The following is a 12726-nucleotide window of genomic DNA, read 5'->3' on the forward strand; positions in this document are numbered from 1 at the left end:
AGGACATGAAGTTGGCACCCTTGTGATGACATGTGATCAGTTGTTCCACCGTATTTCGTAAACATAATCGAAAATTGACTCAGTTAACAATGGCGAGTCCGCTTGAGAATTGCACCGTGAAAGAACAACGTGCTGTAATCAGATTTTTAGTCGCAGAAGGTGAGAAAGGTAGGAGAAATCCACAAAAGAATGTTGAAAAAACCATTGTTTGAATCGTTTAAACGTTTACAAATGGGTGGAACAGTTTCAAAGTGACAGTACAAAAGTTTGTGACAATTAACGCAGTGGACGACCAATCAAAGTTGGGACTTCCTCTCTCGAATCTGGAATTTATTCGTTAATTCGGGACAATAGGAGCATCACTGTTGAATTAAAAGTGAAAAAGTAAACGCGAGTTTTGGAACTGTCCATAACATTATTCACAACAAAACTTGTGCAAGATGGGTGCCTAGACAACTCACGGACGCTCACAAAGAAACCCACACAGAAAAATCTGTATGCGACTGAAAGATAATGTTTTTTCAAAAGAATTGTAAACTGTGATGAAACATGGACCCACCACTATGAACCAGATTTAAAACGACAGACAGTCAAATCTGATCCGTTGTTCTTCAACAGTGCATTTCTCAAGCGGACTCGCCATTGTTAACTGAGTCAATTTGCGATTTTGTTTACGAATTACGTTAGAACAAAGATGTTAGATCAGATGTCATCGCTAGATTGTCAACTTCATGTCCTGAAAGTTTCATATGAATCAATTCAGCCGTTTTTAAAATTTAGAAGATTAGTAATTTGTCTACTTTGTTACTTTGTAAAAATTATAAATAAATAGTAGAATATTGTTGTACGATTATAGATTATAATACCTTCAGGTACGATTCACGTTTATCACAATAATTAATGTGACGCTACTTATTGAAAGACCATCGTATAAGAATATTCTAATCAATCAATGCAATCTTAATTTTAATAAACAATTTGTATAAAAGTAATATCCAATAGGATAAAAAGTGTTTATATTTTGTAATTTATCAAGGTCCACGTTTGTAGTGGATGTGGTAATAGAATGAAGTTTCTTTCCCAATAGAGATATGCTCTTCTTCCAAATTTCATAAACAGCAACATTTTCCAAAAGATTGGTTTAAGTTCACTTTCAATTGATATTATTTAATTATTTGTGCCAATAAGTTTTATCTCAATTGTATGAGTAATTAAATGATGTGCTCAAAGTTTAATTGGGTTGTTTGCAGGACTTCAGGCACCGAAGTAAAAAGGCTGCCAAGCATCACCCGAACAGCAATGCCTCTTCCTCCGCCGCCGCCAGAGATGAGGGCAGCTCGGGAGGGGGAGTGGGAGGGGGAACTCCAGCTGCTCCCACCACCACCACCTCCACCACCACCAATGCAACCGGAACCGGAAGTGCCAGCGACAAGAAGCCAGTGCTCACCAAGCTCCCGCCAATCATTGCCAAGCTGAAGCCGGGCAACAAAGTTGAAGGCAAATCTGAAAGTGAAGGTAAACATTTTTCACTTGAGGTGCGTACAGATTTACGCGCCGCGAACATGAGCAATTCACTTTTAATCAGCTGATACGAAGCTTTCTATATCTGTATCTTACCGTTTCTGTAAAAATACAGATATAGTCAGCTGATTAAAAGTGAATTGCTCATGTTCGCGGCGCGTATATCTGTACGCACCTTTAGAAAGCAGTTCTTGATTTAATTCATATTTTTTATTAGTATGTAGCATAACATACTCAATTTGTTTTGATGAAAAATTATGCAACTGAATGTTTAATCGGTCAGTAACCAATTGCAGTAAAGCCCGGCCCAGACGCTCAAGTTTAGCTTCAGTCTTTTGCTCAAGCAAAAGTCGGAGCATGTAAGTCGTTGCGTCTGGACGGTAAAACGGATGGGTCTTCAAGCTTAAGTCGTCAAACTTGAAATGTATCGGCCGGCAATCTTTTTCCATCAAACCGTCCGTCTTTTGCCTATTAACCAAAACCTAAATCGCGTAAAAATGGAGATAGAGAAATTGTGATTTCAGATTTGGATTCAGCGCCCTCAAATTAAAAAAAATGCCTCGCGAGTACTTGAAATAAGCAAGCTTTTTTATCGATTGTATATAACGCCATTTAACCCTTTTTTCTTTCTTGATTCGTATGATACTCTCAGAATTTTATGTTGATATTATGATTTACTATCATGATAAATATTAAGATATACTATATTGTTGATAAGAATACTATCTACAAAATTTCAATCCATTTACAATCACTGTGTCTCGAGATATGACATGTAAACAAAGCCATTTAGCGATTAACAGTAATATTTTTGTCATTATGTTGTTAAATATAGCATTATCCAGTTGAATCAGCGAAAAACTACGATATAATTATTACTCATCTACCGAATATATGGTAGATGTTGATCACGAACTGAGTTTTGTGAGCACAAAAATAAGAAAACTGACGATATAAGACGGATGTATGTGGACGCAATTTTACATCCGTCTTTTGCTTGAGCATAAGACTGATGGTAAATTTGAGCGTCTGGACCCGGCTTAACACTCCTGGGCAACGAGTGTTTAGTGAAGCACGGATAGGCTCCATATTGATATTGATTATCATCATTTTATCAATAGATTACCATAGTGAGATTCATTCCAAACTGTTTGAAATCAATCTTTCTTCATATATGTAGTAACAACTGTGTTACAAAGTGCATGTTGCATTTATTATAGCTGATGAACTGCAGTTCATGTACTAGTAGTAATATAATTATGTGCTATGGTCATGTTTGTATTGGCTTGCATCATGTGCCGGTTTCAGTAATAGATCTTGGCATGTATTAAGGAACTATAGCGAGGTCCACGTTATAATGGCAGTGGAGAAAGATAAGAGAACAACGTTGCCGATGCTCTGTCTTGTCAATGCCTTCTATAGACGGTAACTGATACAGGTTTTCTTAGGCCGGTTACAGAGCTCGACCGACCGTCAGTGCGTACGTCAGTCGCGCTTGTCTTTTCCATAGATATTCCATGTATCCGTACAGAGCAGGACTGACGGCACGCATGCGTACGGTCAGGACCATGCGTTTTATACAGCGTACGAAGACCATCGGTCGAGCTCGTGCGCATCCGTTCCATCGGTCGACTGACGCGCTATTGAAACAAATAGAAGCTTTTAGAGCTGTACTGATCAGTAGCCCGATCGCAACTTAACCAATGTGCTGACACCTCTGCCCGACAATCAGCTGATATTGAATTGAATACCATAATGAATGAATTAATCATATTTGAATTCAGAGTTTTTCTATACATTTCTTCAATCATTTCTAAATTTTTTATTGGAAAAATTATATATTATCAATAGTATCTACATTTATTTGAACCATAGCTTAAAGTGACTGCAAGTATTCCCAATGGTGATACAAGCTTGAAACAACTCATCAAAATTTCTGAAGGACATTCTGAGGTAGTTGAAAAATGTATCTTCACCCAAAGCAATGATGTAAATAATAGTAATAAATTCCCTTTGAAATGCTCTTTGGGCGACCATCGGGTGAACTTGATATCTAAGTCTTTTAATATTTCGTTTACGAAGATAATAAGCTGCAATTAAACAATCTGTAAAGGCGTCCATTTTGTGAGTCAGAAAAACTGATGTATGGTCAGGATGGTGCATACGCACTGACGGTCGGTCGAGCTCTGAATGTGTAAAACTGATTCATCGATGCGTACGGTCAGGATGGTACATACGCACTGACGGTCGGTCGAGCTCTGTAACCGGCCTTATAATGTAATTTGAACTGCCCGATTTCTTAAAGGTTCATAAATAAGTTTTTTATTCTATTGTCTATCATTTGTACATTTTGTATATAAAAATATATTCAACTTTCCTTTTCTAATTCATTAACTCGTTTTATCATTAACACAAGCCTCTGCATCTTGATTGTTATGATTATGATTCTAACATTCTATTTCAACTTTTTTCTTCCTTTTATCTTTTTCTACTTGTTGCTCTTCCTCAAAGTGGCGTTTTCATTGTTTCTATTCATGGTTATAGTGGAGAGGAATGCAACAAGCTGATGAAATTGGTGAGAGTGCATTGGGAAAAAATCCCAGCATTGATTTTCATTTACCATTATTTTTTGGATGTATCCTGCTTTCCAAAGGAAAGGCTCCTTGCTTTTAAGGACATTCTCTGAATTCTTCACTGGAATGATTAATCCAACTTCTTCGGATAATATTTTTTCCTAGAAAATTATGCTGTTACTTTTCAGAGTGATTGGAATACTTCAAACTGTTGAGTTCAGTTTTTCCTGGGATAAAATTTTAATGGAATCTCAAACTAATTGAAAAAGTAAATTTTTAATTGCGATTCCATTTTCGCAAACAAAAAGTTTGGATTATGGTGAAATTTGGTATTTATTTCAAACTGAATTATTGGATATTCCGGCTCTAAGGGCCGGTTTCCGAGCTCGGGATTTAGCTAAGTCCTAGACTTTAAACAGCTGGAGTCAGAAAATTGGCTTTCCAAAACTTTCCATAGTCGCAGATTTTATAACAGTAGTCGCAGTTTTTATTCTCTCATTTCTATAATTGGAAACGTTTTTCCTTGACGAAATTAGACATTCCTAAATAATTCAAAATAGCTGAAACTTACACTATTTTCTCTTCATTTTTTTGTGTTCAATTTTCTAGATTTTCGAAATTTAATTCAAACGTGACTATGACAATGACTGCGACTACGCCCCGTTTTGGAAAGCCAATTTTCTGAATCCAGCTGTTTAAAGTCTAGGACTTAGCTAAATCCCGAGCTCGGAACCGGCCCTTAAAGCCAGAATATCCAATAATTCAGTTTGAAATAAATACCCAATTTCAACATAATCCAAACTTTTTGGCCTAATTATTCTGGGTGTAATCTTGAAAAAATACTATCAAATCGTTCTGATTGGATAAGTAGTGCTTCCGATACTCTGAATCGTGTTTGGGGGGGTTGGGAGGAGGTTTTGGAAAAGAGCGGGAAAGCGAGTTTAGTGGGTTTTGAAATACGTTTTTTAAAATGATGTTGAATTTCTCTAAAAGTATTCTCTACTAAGCCGATATCTATTTTGTAGAACTATTGTAACAAAAAAGGATTGTTAAGTAGTATGTTTGCTAGAGTACAAAAAAAAGATTAATCATAATGATGTTTGAAGGATAATGATATTAACTGTCTGCAAAGATCTTCGCAGTTGAAAGGAATGTCAGTTAAAAGGAAAAAGTACAACGTTAGATCAAAATGTGAGTAAGGAAAAGCCTTTGCGTTTCTGTTGTTTGTTGCATGAATGTAATTTGAATATTTAAGACACGCTAATTACTGTACTTGAGTTCTTGAATTCTTGAGGTCTAAATGCTCGTAGAGCACGTTTTGCGGTTTTGGATATGATTTTGCATGTCTTTGTATTCTTTGCATAATAAGATAGGCCTACTTGCCTACTGGAATGCTCGTGTAAGAAGATTAGTAAAATGAGCACGTAATCTTGCTTCCCACGATATCATATCTTGGAAGATTTTTCAACCCTCCTAGCATATTCTATGACAATTGGCCGGTTGCAGACGAACCACTATCGCATGTGGGATGTGGGACCGACATACCACAGAACAATACGACAAACGCAGAGAGTCTTTCACGCTACATTTGAGAAAACGCTCATTAGTACGATTTTGGTATAGAAGCTAGGGGAAGCGTGGTGCTCAAACCAGTGGTACCACAATTGCAAGGAAAATAATCGCTACCACAGCACGCAACGTCATGTGGAAGTATCAGTGCCACTGCCATGCCTGCCAATGCATTTCATATGCGCTGCGTTTGGGGTTGCCTTAGACCAGTTATAGAATAGACACGGCTCATTGTATATTCATATAGAAAATCGATGAAGCCAACATCTACTGCCAAATCCACCCATCTTGACGTCACAACAGTGACGTTACGCATCGTAAAGAAATTCTAGAAAACTTTTGAGTTTGTTGTTTAAGTGTTTGTGGTGTTTAACTTAGATTGTTGTTAGCTTGGTTGTGACGTCAAGATGGGTGGATTTGGCAGTAGATGTTGGCTTCAGAGGCTAGACTTCCCAGCGTGTCTATTCTATAACTGGTCTAAGGTGGTAGCACAGAAGGAAAAAGGAAAATAGTAGCTCCCACATCCCACATGCGATAGTGGTTCGTCTGCAACCGGCCTAAGATCAGTAAAATCCAATTTGTAATGCTAAGGGATAGATTGGAAACTCGGGGTTGTGAAATTTGATTTAAGAATGTAGATAGTAAATAATAATAGAACTATTTATTCACTTGTTTTTTATTCTCCACCATCGATCAAATAACAGTAATTTAGCATTCACTCTAATTCAAATCATTATCGTATTTGATACGAAAACTGTAGAATGTTGCAATGTATGTAGCATTGTTAACTTAATTTGTATTCTTTTGTTGAAAATAGACTGAATAATACGGTGATAGATTTAATTGCACATCAAAGTTGAATTTGCTCTTAATGTATTTCACTGTAGAAGATAACTTTTCAGTTCACAAATTTTTCAGTAGAATTTTTTATGCTTGCCTCTTTTCTGTTATCCCTATGTCATGCAAGGCGAGCACTGTTTAAATCTCAGTGCATTCAGTAAATTCATTCCAATATATTGTTTGTAGATGATCGATCAGTGATTAGCTATTTTCAAAAATTAATTTACTTTTGATCAATGGGTTCAATATCCAAGTCTGTCTTCAATCATGTGCCATCCTCCATTCCATTAACTGCCATTTTCCTCATTCATTCACGAGTTGAGCCAATCTCTTGCCGGTTGCAAGTTTTTATAATTGATGAAAACTCAAATATTTAATCAAATATCACGAATTTTATCTGGAGAAAAACAAAAACATGTTTAAACACCTATGGTGCAATCTTTAGTTTGTCAAAACAGGCGTTGAAACATGTTTGTGTTTTTCTTCTGATAAAATTCGTGATAGTTTAGTTTATTCTTCAAATTAGTGCTTCACCCATAATATGGTGACGTGTGATCACAGAATAGGTACAGAATGGAAACTTGTAATCAATCGCCTATCTAACCAATGCTTTTTACATGACCCCAATACTAAACACGTCACGTGACCTTGTGAAGTTCCAATCCTGGTCTTCTGATTGGCTCGTAGCAGTGAACGAGATCAATTGATCCGGATCATTGAAGTGATCCGAACCTACCATCAATACTATTACAATGCGGCGCTTCCTAACAAGATGGCGGATTTTAGCGTCAGGGTACTAGCCAAGTTTCCGTACTGTATGTATACTGTGGTGTGATGACCAAAGAATAATCAACTGATCACAGCGTTTAAACCTCAAAAGGATCGTCTTAAATGCTGAAAAGTGTTTTCTTGGCTAAATTCCTTAATTAATTGTGTTGTAAGATATAGTGCTTCAATTTTTAAATAAACAGACTTTTGCTATCTTATGATATTTGACTACTACATCTTTGTGCTCGAATATGGCTCAACTTACACTAACCCGGACTCGAATCGTTCGACTCCAGTCTCTCGACCTTACGACTTTCTTGCTCATTGTCACTACTTCAGTTCCATGCTACTCCATTTTCTAACCATACTTTATTAAAAATATAAGATCTAACTTCGTCACTAATTTTCATGTAACAAATTTTACAATAATTATTATGAATATATTGTTTCATCTAAAATGATAAAACATAACTTTCATGAAACATAACCTCAAATTTTATAATAATTATTATGAATATATTGTTTCATCTAAAATGATAAAACATAACTTTCATGAAACATAACCTCACTTCCATTAAAAATGCACGGTACTACGCAACTCAAGTCGAGGCTTGACCAACATGTCGAGTCGACGCTCGACTAAGTCTCACAGTCGTAAGGTCGCGGAGACTAGAGTCGACTAGTCTGAGTGTCACCATTTGAAAACACATGCTGCGTCGAGAAGAGACTAGAGTTCAGTCTCCTCTTGAATTGAGTCGCGTAACTGTGAGTTGAGCCTAATAGTAATGAACATAATAATGAAGTGAATAAACATAATGAAGATGACACAATTCAAATTCATTTATTTGCCATAAAATAATACAGATTGATTAAATAAATATTCTAACTTACAAAATGACAAAGAAAACTTGTGCGCCGGCAGTGAGTTCGAACAACTATGTACAGCAAACATGTCAATAGAAAGAAATAGAGCTTATTCAAACCACTAGAATAAATAAAATTATGGGAACCAGGTCACATTTCAATCCTTACAAACAATAGGACAAAGTAACAAAATTACAAGCAAATGACGAACTCAAAAAGACCAATACAAGGAAGCCATGACAAATATTTTTTAAAATTTATAACACAAGATATTCAAACTGTCGTCTACATACACTTAAGCTGGTAAAGTCAATATCAAATTGTAATGGATTGGAGGGACGCAAATCATATGGATTATTCCTTTAGTTGAATGTATCACTATTCTTATTAATGAATAAATTAGTGTTGAACATGTTTTTATCTCGCTTCAAATAAAATTCGTGATTTTTGAGTACATATTTTTGTTTTCATTATCACTGCTTCTCACCAAACACTGTGTCAGACGTTTTCGATAATTCGTTGATAATTATTGGTATAATTCATGTGAAGGTGATTTATATTTTGAGTTTTCATGAATGTATGAATGTTGCAGGACAAAGAGAATGCGCCACAATCCGGCAAGAAGTTTCGAAAGTTACGACGCGATGGAGGGGCGGAGTCAATCGGCAACTCCAAGTTCTACCCGGACTCAACCGAGGAGACTAGGAGCGGACTGAGCTACCACAACGAGAACGCGCCAACAACGCCGGGCCTTATGTCACGTCTCAGTCAACTAGAGCAGAGCTTCTCGGCGGACGGCATTATACCAGATCCGGACCAAGCGCAGGACTACTTCATGGGTCGCAAGGCGACCGCGACTCCAGTCGCGCAGCTGACAGCGACTCCAGTTGCACAGCCGATACGCGGCACGCGTGCGGCGCGTGGCGACGACCCTCCTCCACCCCTGCCACCGAAGCCTAAGTTGCCCCCTCCACCGCCCACCTCATCGTGGCCGCTCGACCGAAACGACACGAAGTTGCGCAACTGTCGGGTGCGAAGAACTGTCTACCTCGATCAGCCCAGTAGTAGTTTTGTGTGAGTGCAAGTGAGAATGCTTCTGGCTATTAATTATGTCCATTTTCATCTATTTTATGCTTTTCAAATTCATTTATCCTCATAAATTACAAAAGAAATCAATAAACTTAACAATATACACTGCAATAATGAAATAATTCAACAGATTGAAACATAAGCAACTACTTCCCCATCTTATGCTTTTCAAATTCATTTATCCCTCATAAATTACAAAATAAATCAATAAACTTGCCAATATACACGGCAATAATGAAATTATTCAACAAAATGAAACATTAGGAACTACTCCCCCAAAATAGATACTCTGCAATAAAGAAATTATTAAGCACATTAAAACTACCTACCCAAAAGGGCAAGCTCGAGTTTTGGACACTACCTCCGTAAACAAAGCCATAGTGCATGACAGGTGGTTGATGGTAACGTCAGCACAGGTAGGGCTCCTACACCAATAAAAACACTAGCTGATATAGATCAGCTGAAATCAACGAATTTTTATTGGTGTAGGAGCAATACCTATGTTTTTTTTAATATTTCGTCTTGGAGACTCCAGGAGGGAGAATAAGACAAGTCATTCTTATGAATACTCAATTCCATACAGTACAACAGAACAGTCAAAGTGTATAAATCACCAATCCATACGGAATAGTCAAGTGAACATATAAGTCGATAAAATCGTGCTGACGTCACACGAATGCACTACGGCTTTGTTTACGGAGGTAGTGGTTTTTGGGAAGGAGCCAACCGAACTTCGGCTAGCTATGCAATAGCCTATAGGCTAGGCAAGCCTAGCTAGCAATTACTATCTAAAGCGGGCCATTTACTATCCGACAGTTTGTTCCAATTACTTTAGCCAACAACTTTGTATCTTTCATCACTCTCACTCCAGTTAAACCTCCCCACCCACGTTCCAAATCGAGCCTGTATATGCGGCTAACCTTGCGTGGTCGGCCAAGACAGTTGAACAGTTCACCAGACTTCCGACAGCACTCGCCTCGCCCACAACAACCCCATTCACGTTCCGACGTCGAATTGAAGGACCTTAAGTCGGACAAAATATCGGATGGTGAATGGTCCGCTTAATAGCCCGAGTCCACACGTACAAACTTGAAATCAATCTTGCATGATCATGCCAAGTCTCACAGATAGACTTGATTGGATGGTTGTGTCCACACAATTTGAGGACCGAATTCACCAAAACGAAAACTTGGTTTGAGCGCCAGTTGATTCTAAATGAACAAACAATCGTACCACAAAACCAATTTGAAATCATCTGACTTAGAACCAACTGGCGCTCAAACCTAGTTTTCGTTTTTAGTGAATTTGGGCCTAAGTAAGTTTGAATGAAACATCTGTTCTATACGGATAAGATTTCATAGTGGCTCAGTCCATCAATCTCATCGAGATGGAGTATATCTTGATATCAATAATTATTATCAATTATTCTACTCTACTCTACCAAGAGTATATCTTGATATCAATAATTATTATCAATTATTCTACTTGATATCAATGATCAGTCTTCTCCTGTTTTGTTACTATCAAGTTTAAGCTGTGTTCCCAATTATCAATTCGATTACATATCACATATCGAGTCGGCGCTATGATCAGTTGATTATACTTTGGCCACCCCACGACACCATACTCCGGGTGAAGCACTTGACAATTCCCCAGTCAATCTCAAGTATTATGGAAATGATTATTAAATCATTCAAAATATATTCTTTTGGGGGATAATATAATTGATCGTTTTAAACAAGAATGCACAGTTTATATTACATCAGACTGTGGCTATGAATGAACTAAACTATTAGTATCAGTGAAAATATAATACCCGAGAGTTCTAATTGGACTGTTCCCGCTCAGCACGACCGAGCAGATATGAATAATCCCTTTGGAACCTATGGAAATTCTAACATTTTTACTGATACTTATATGTGGGAATCCAGCTTAAACTTGATTATACTCATGCTTACTTCCTACTGTCCACACGTACACACTTATTCATCAAATCTAGCATGATCATGCAAGACTGGCGATAAGTACGATTAATTTTCACTTTTATCAAATAGTTAATATCAAACAATTTTTATTATATTGTATCATGTAGGTATATTGTGTGAGAATAGAAAATAAATTTGATTTGAAGTTTCCATTTATAATGATTCTATTTTCTCGTTGTAGACTGAAGTATTCTCATGTGTGTAAATTAAGATTTATTGTTATTGCTCAGTATTATTCCGTTGGAGTGCTTATGTGAAAATGCTTTGAGAGAGAAATATGATAATGTAATGTATTGTCATCATATTATAGTGCAGCTTTAGAGTGTAGAAAAAGACAGGGTTGGTTTTATTTGTACAAAAATAACATTAATTTATTATTGAAAATATTATACATTCCAGATTGTAGAACGCATTTCCTTAGGAAACCAAATAGATTTTAAATTGAAATAAATAATAGTTCTATTTAATTATAGAACGGTTTTTTGTACAGCATCTACTATGTAAGTATTGATTGTTTATAGTTTTATAACTTATATTAGTTCCATGTGCCTATTTACAAGACAGAAGTTTCTATTAATGTTATCCATGACATACTACAATAATATGTACATAACATTATTTTAATCTATACAACATTATTTTGAAGTATATGTACATACAACAAATTGAAAAGTTTTCAAATGTTAGTTTTAATGAATATTAAAATTGAATTGTATACTCTACTATACAATAATATTTAGAAAAGTTAGAAAGTGTACCTGTAAAAAACGTTACAGGCGTGATAATTATAAAAATCATGAGTTATGTCGTTAAAATTTCAACTGTTTACAGTTATATACTTGCCATTTTTGCCTTACTAATAGTCTAGTTATGTATATAGTTTATATTTGAAAATTGTTTTATTGTAAATGAATATAGATGATATATTATTTTATTGAGAAATCGTAATGAACTTGAAAAAATATATTGAATTTTCTCATGGAATGTGAGGTTGTTAGATTAATGATAAACGTTTCCAGCCAATCATGTAAAAATGTGAGGATTATGATGGGTGTTTGATTATTTATCTATTTTATATACAATAAAATAATATAAAGAATTTTTTAAATAATCTACTGTATTTTATTATCAACACCTTCAAACAAACCAATATTCCCGTTTTCATTGTAAAATGTTGGTAAATAGTCAAAAGTACTAGGTCAATACGTCAGCAGTATTTTATTTATTTTATTTTGTTTTAAAGCTAAAACAAAAAATATTCTCAGGAAAAGCAAAAATTTCTCAGAAAATGCTAGTAAGCTTATAATTTCCGTTATCGTATAAGATAAAATGGATTGAAAATATTATTTTTCAAAAATATGTATTTGACAGGAACTTGATGATCCTTTTCACCGAAGTTGATAAATATACTTTTGGAGCGATCAAAATAAATAAAATGAAATTATCCAACAGTATTGGGAAAGAAATAAAACTGAACATTTCTTTTTACTTTCCTTGCCCTATTACCATAGGTAAGG

General features: G+C 35.9%; 1 protein-coding gene across 1 annotated transcript in view; it reads left to right on the forward strand.

The window, feature by feature from the left end:
* The window catches only part of LOC111044551 (regulator of G-protein signaling loco), an 86637-nt gene extending 74317 nt beyond the window's left edge, over positions 1-12320 (forward strand). Inside the window, exons 11-13 of the mRNA XM_039427102.1 lie at positions 1251-1515; positions 3807-3826; positions 8728-12320. Of these exons, the coding sequence (XP_039283036.1) occupies positions 1251-1515; positions 3807-3826; positions 8728-9213 (771 nt within the window). The 3' untranslated portion in view covers positions 9214-12320. The remainder of the gene's footprint in view (positions 1-1250; positions 1516-3806; positions 3827-8727) is intronic.
* The last annotated feature ends 406 nt before the right edge of the window (positions 12321-12726 follow it).

The sequence above is a fragment of the Nilaparvata lugens genome, chromosome 4 (genome assembly GCF_014356525.2).
Source record: "Nilaparvata lugens isolate BPH chromosome 4, ASM1435652v1, whole genome shotgun sequence".
Lineage (NCBI taxonomy): Eukaryota > Metazoa > Arthropoda > Insecta > Hemiptera > Delphacidae > Nilaparvata > Nilaparvata lugens.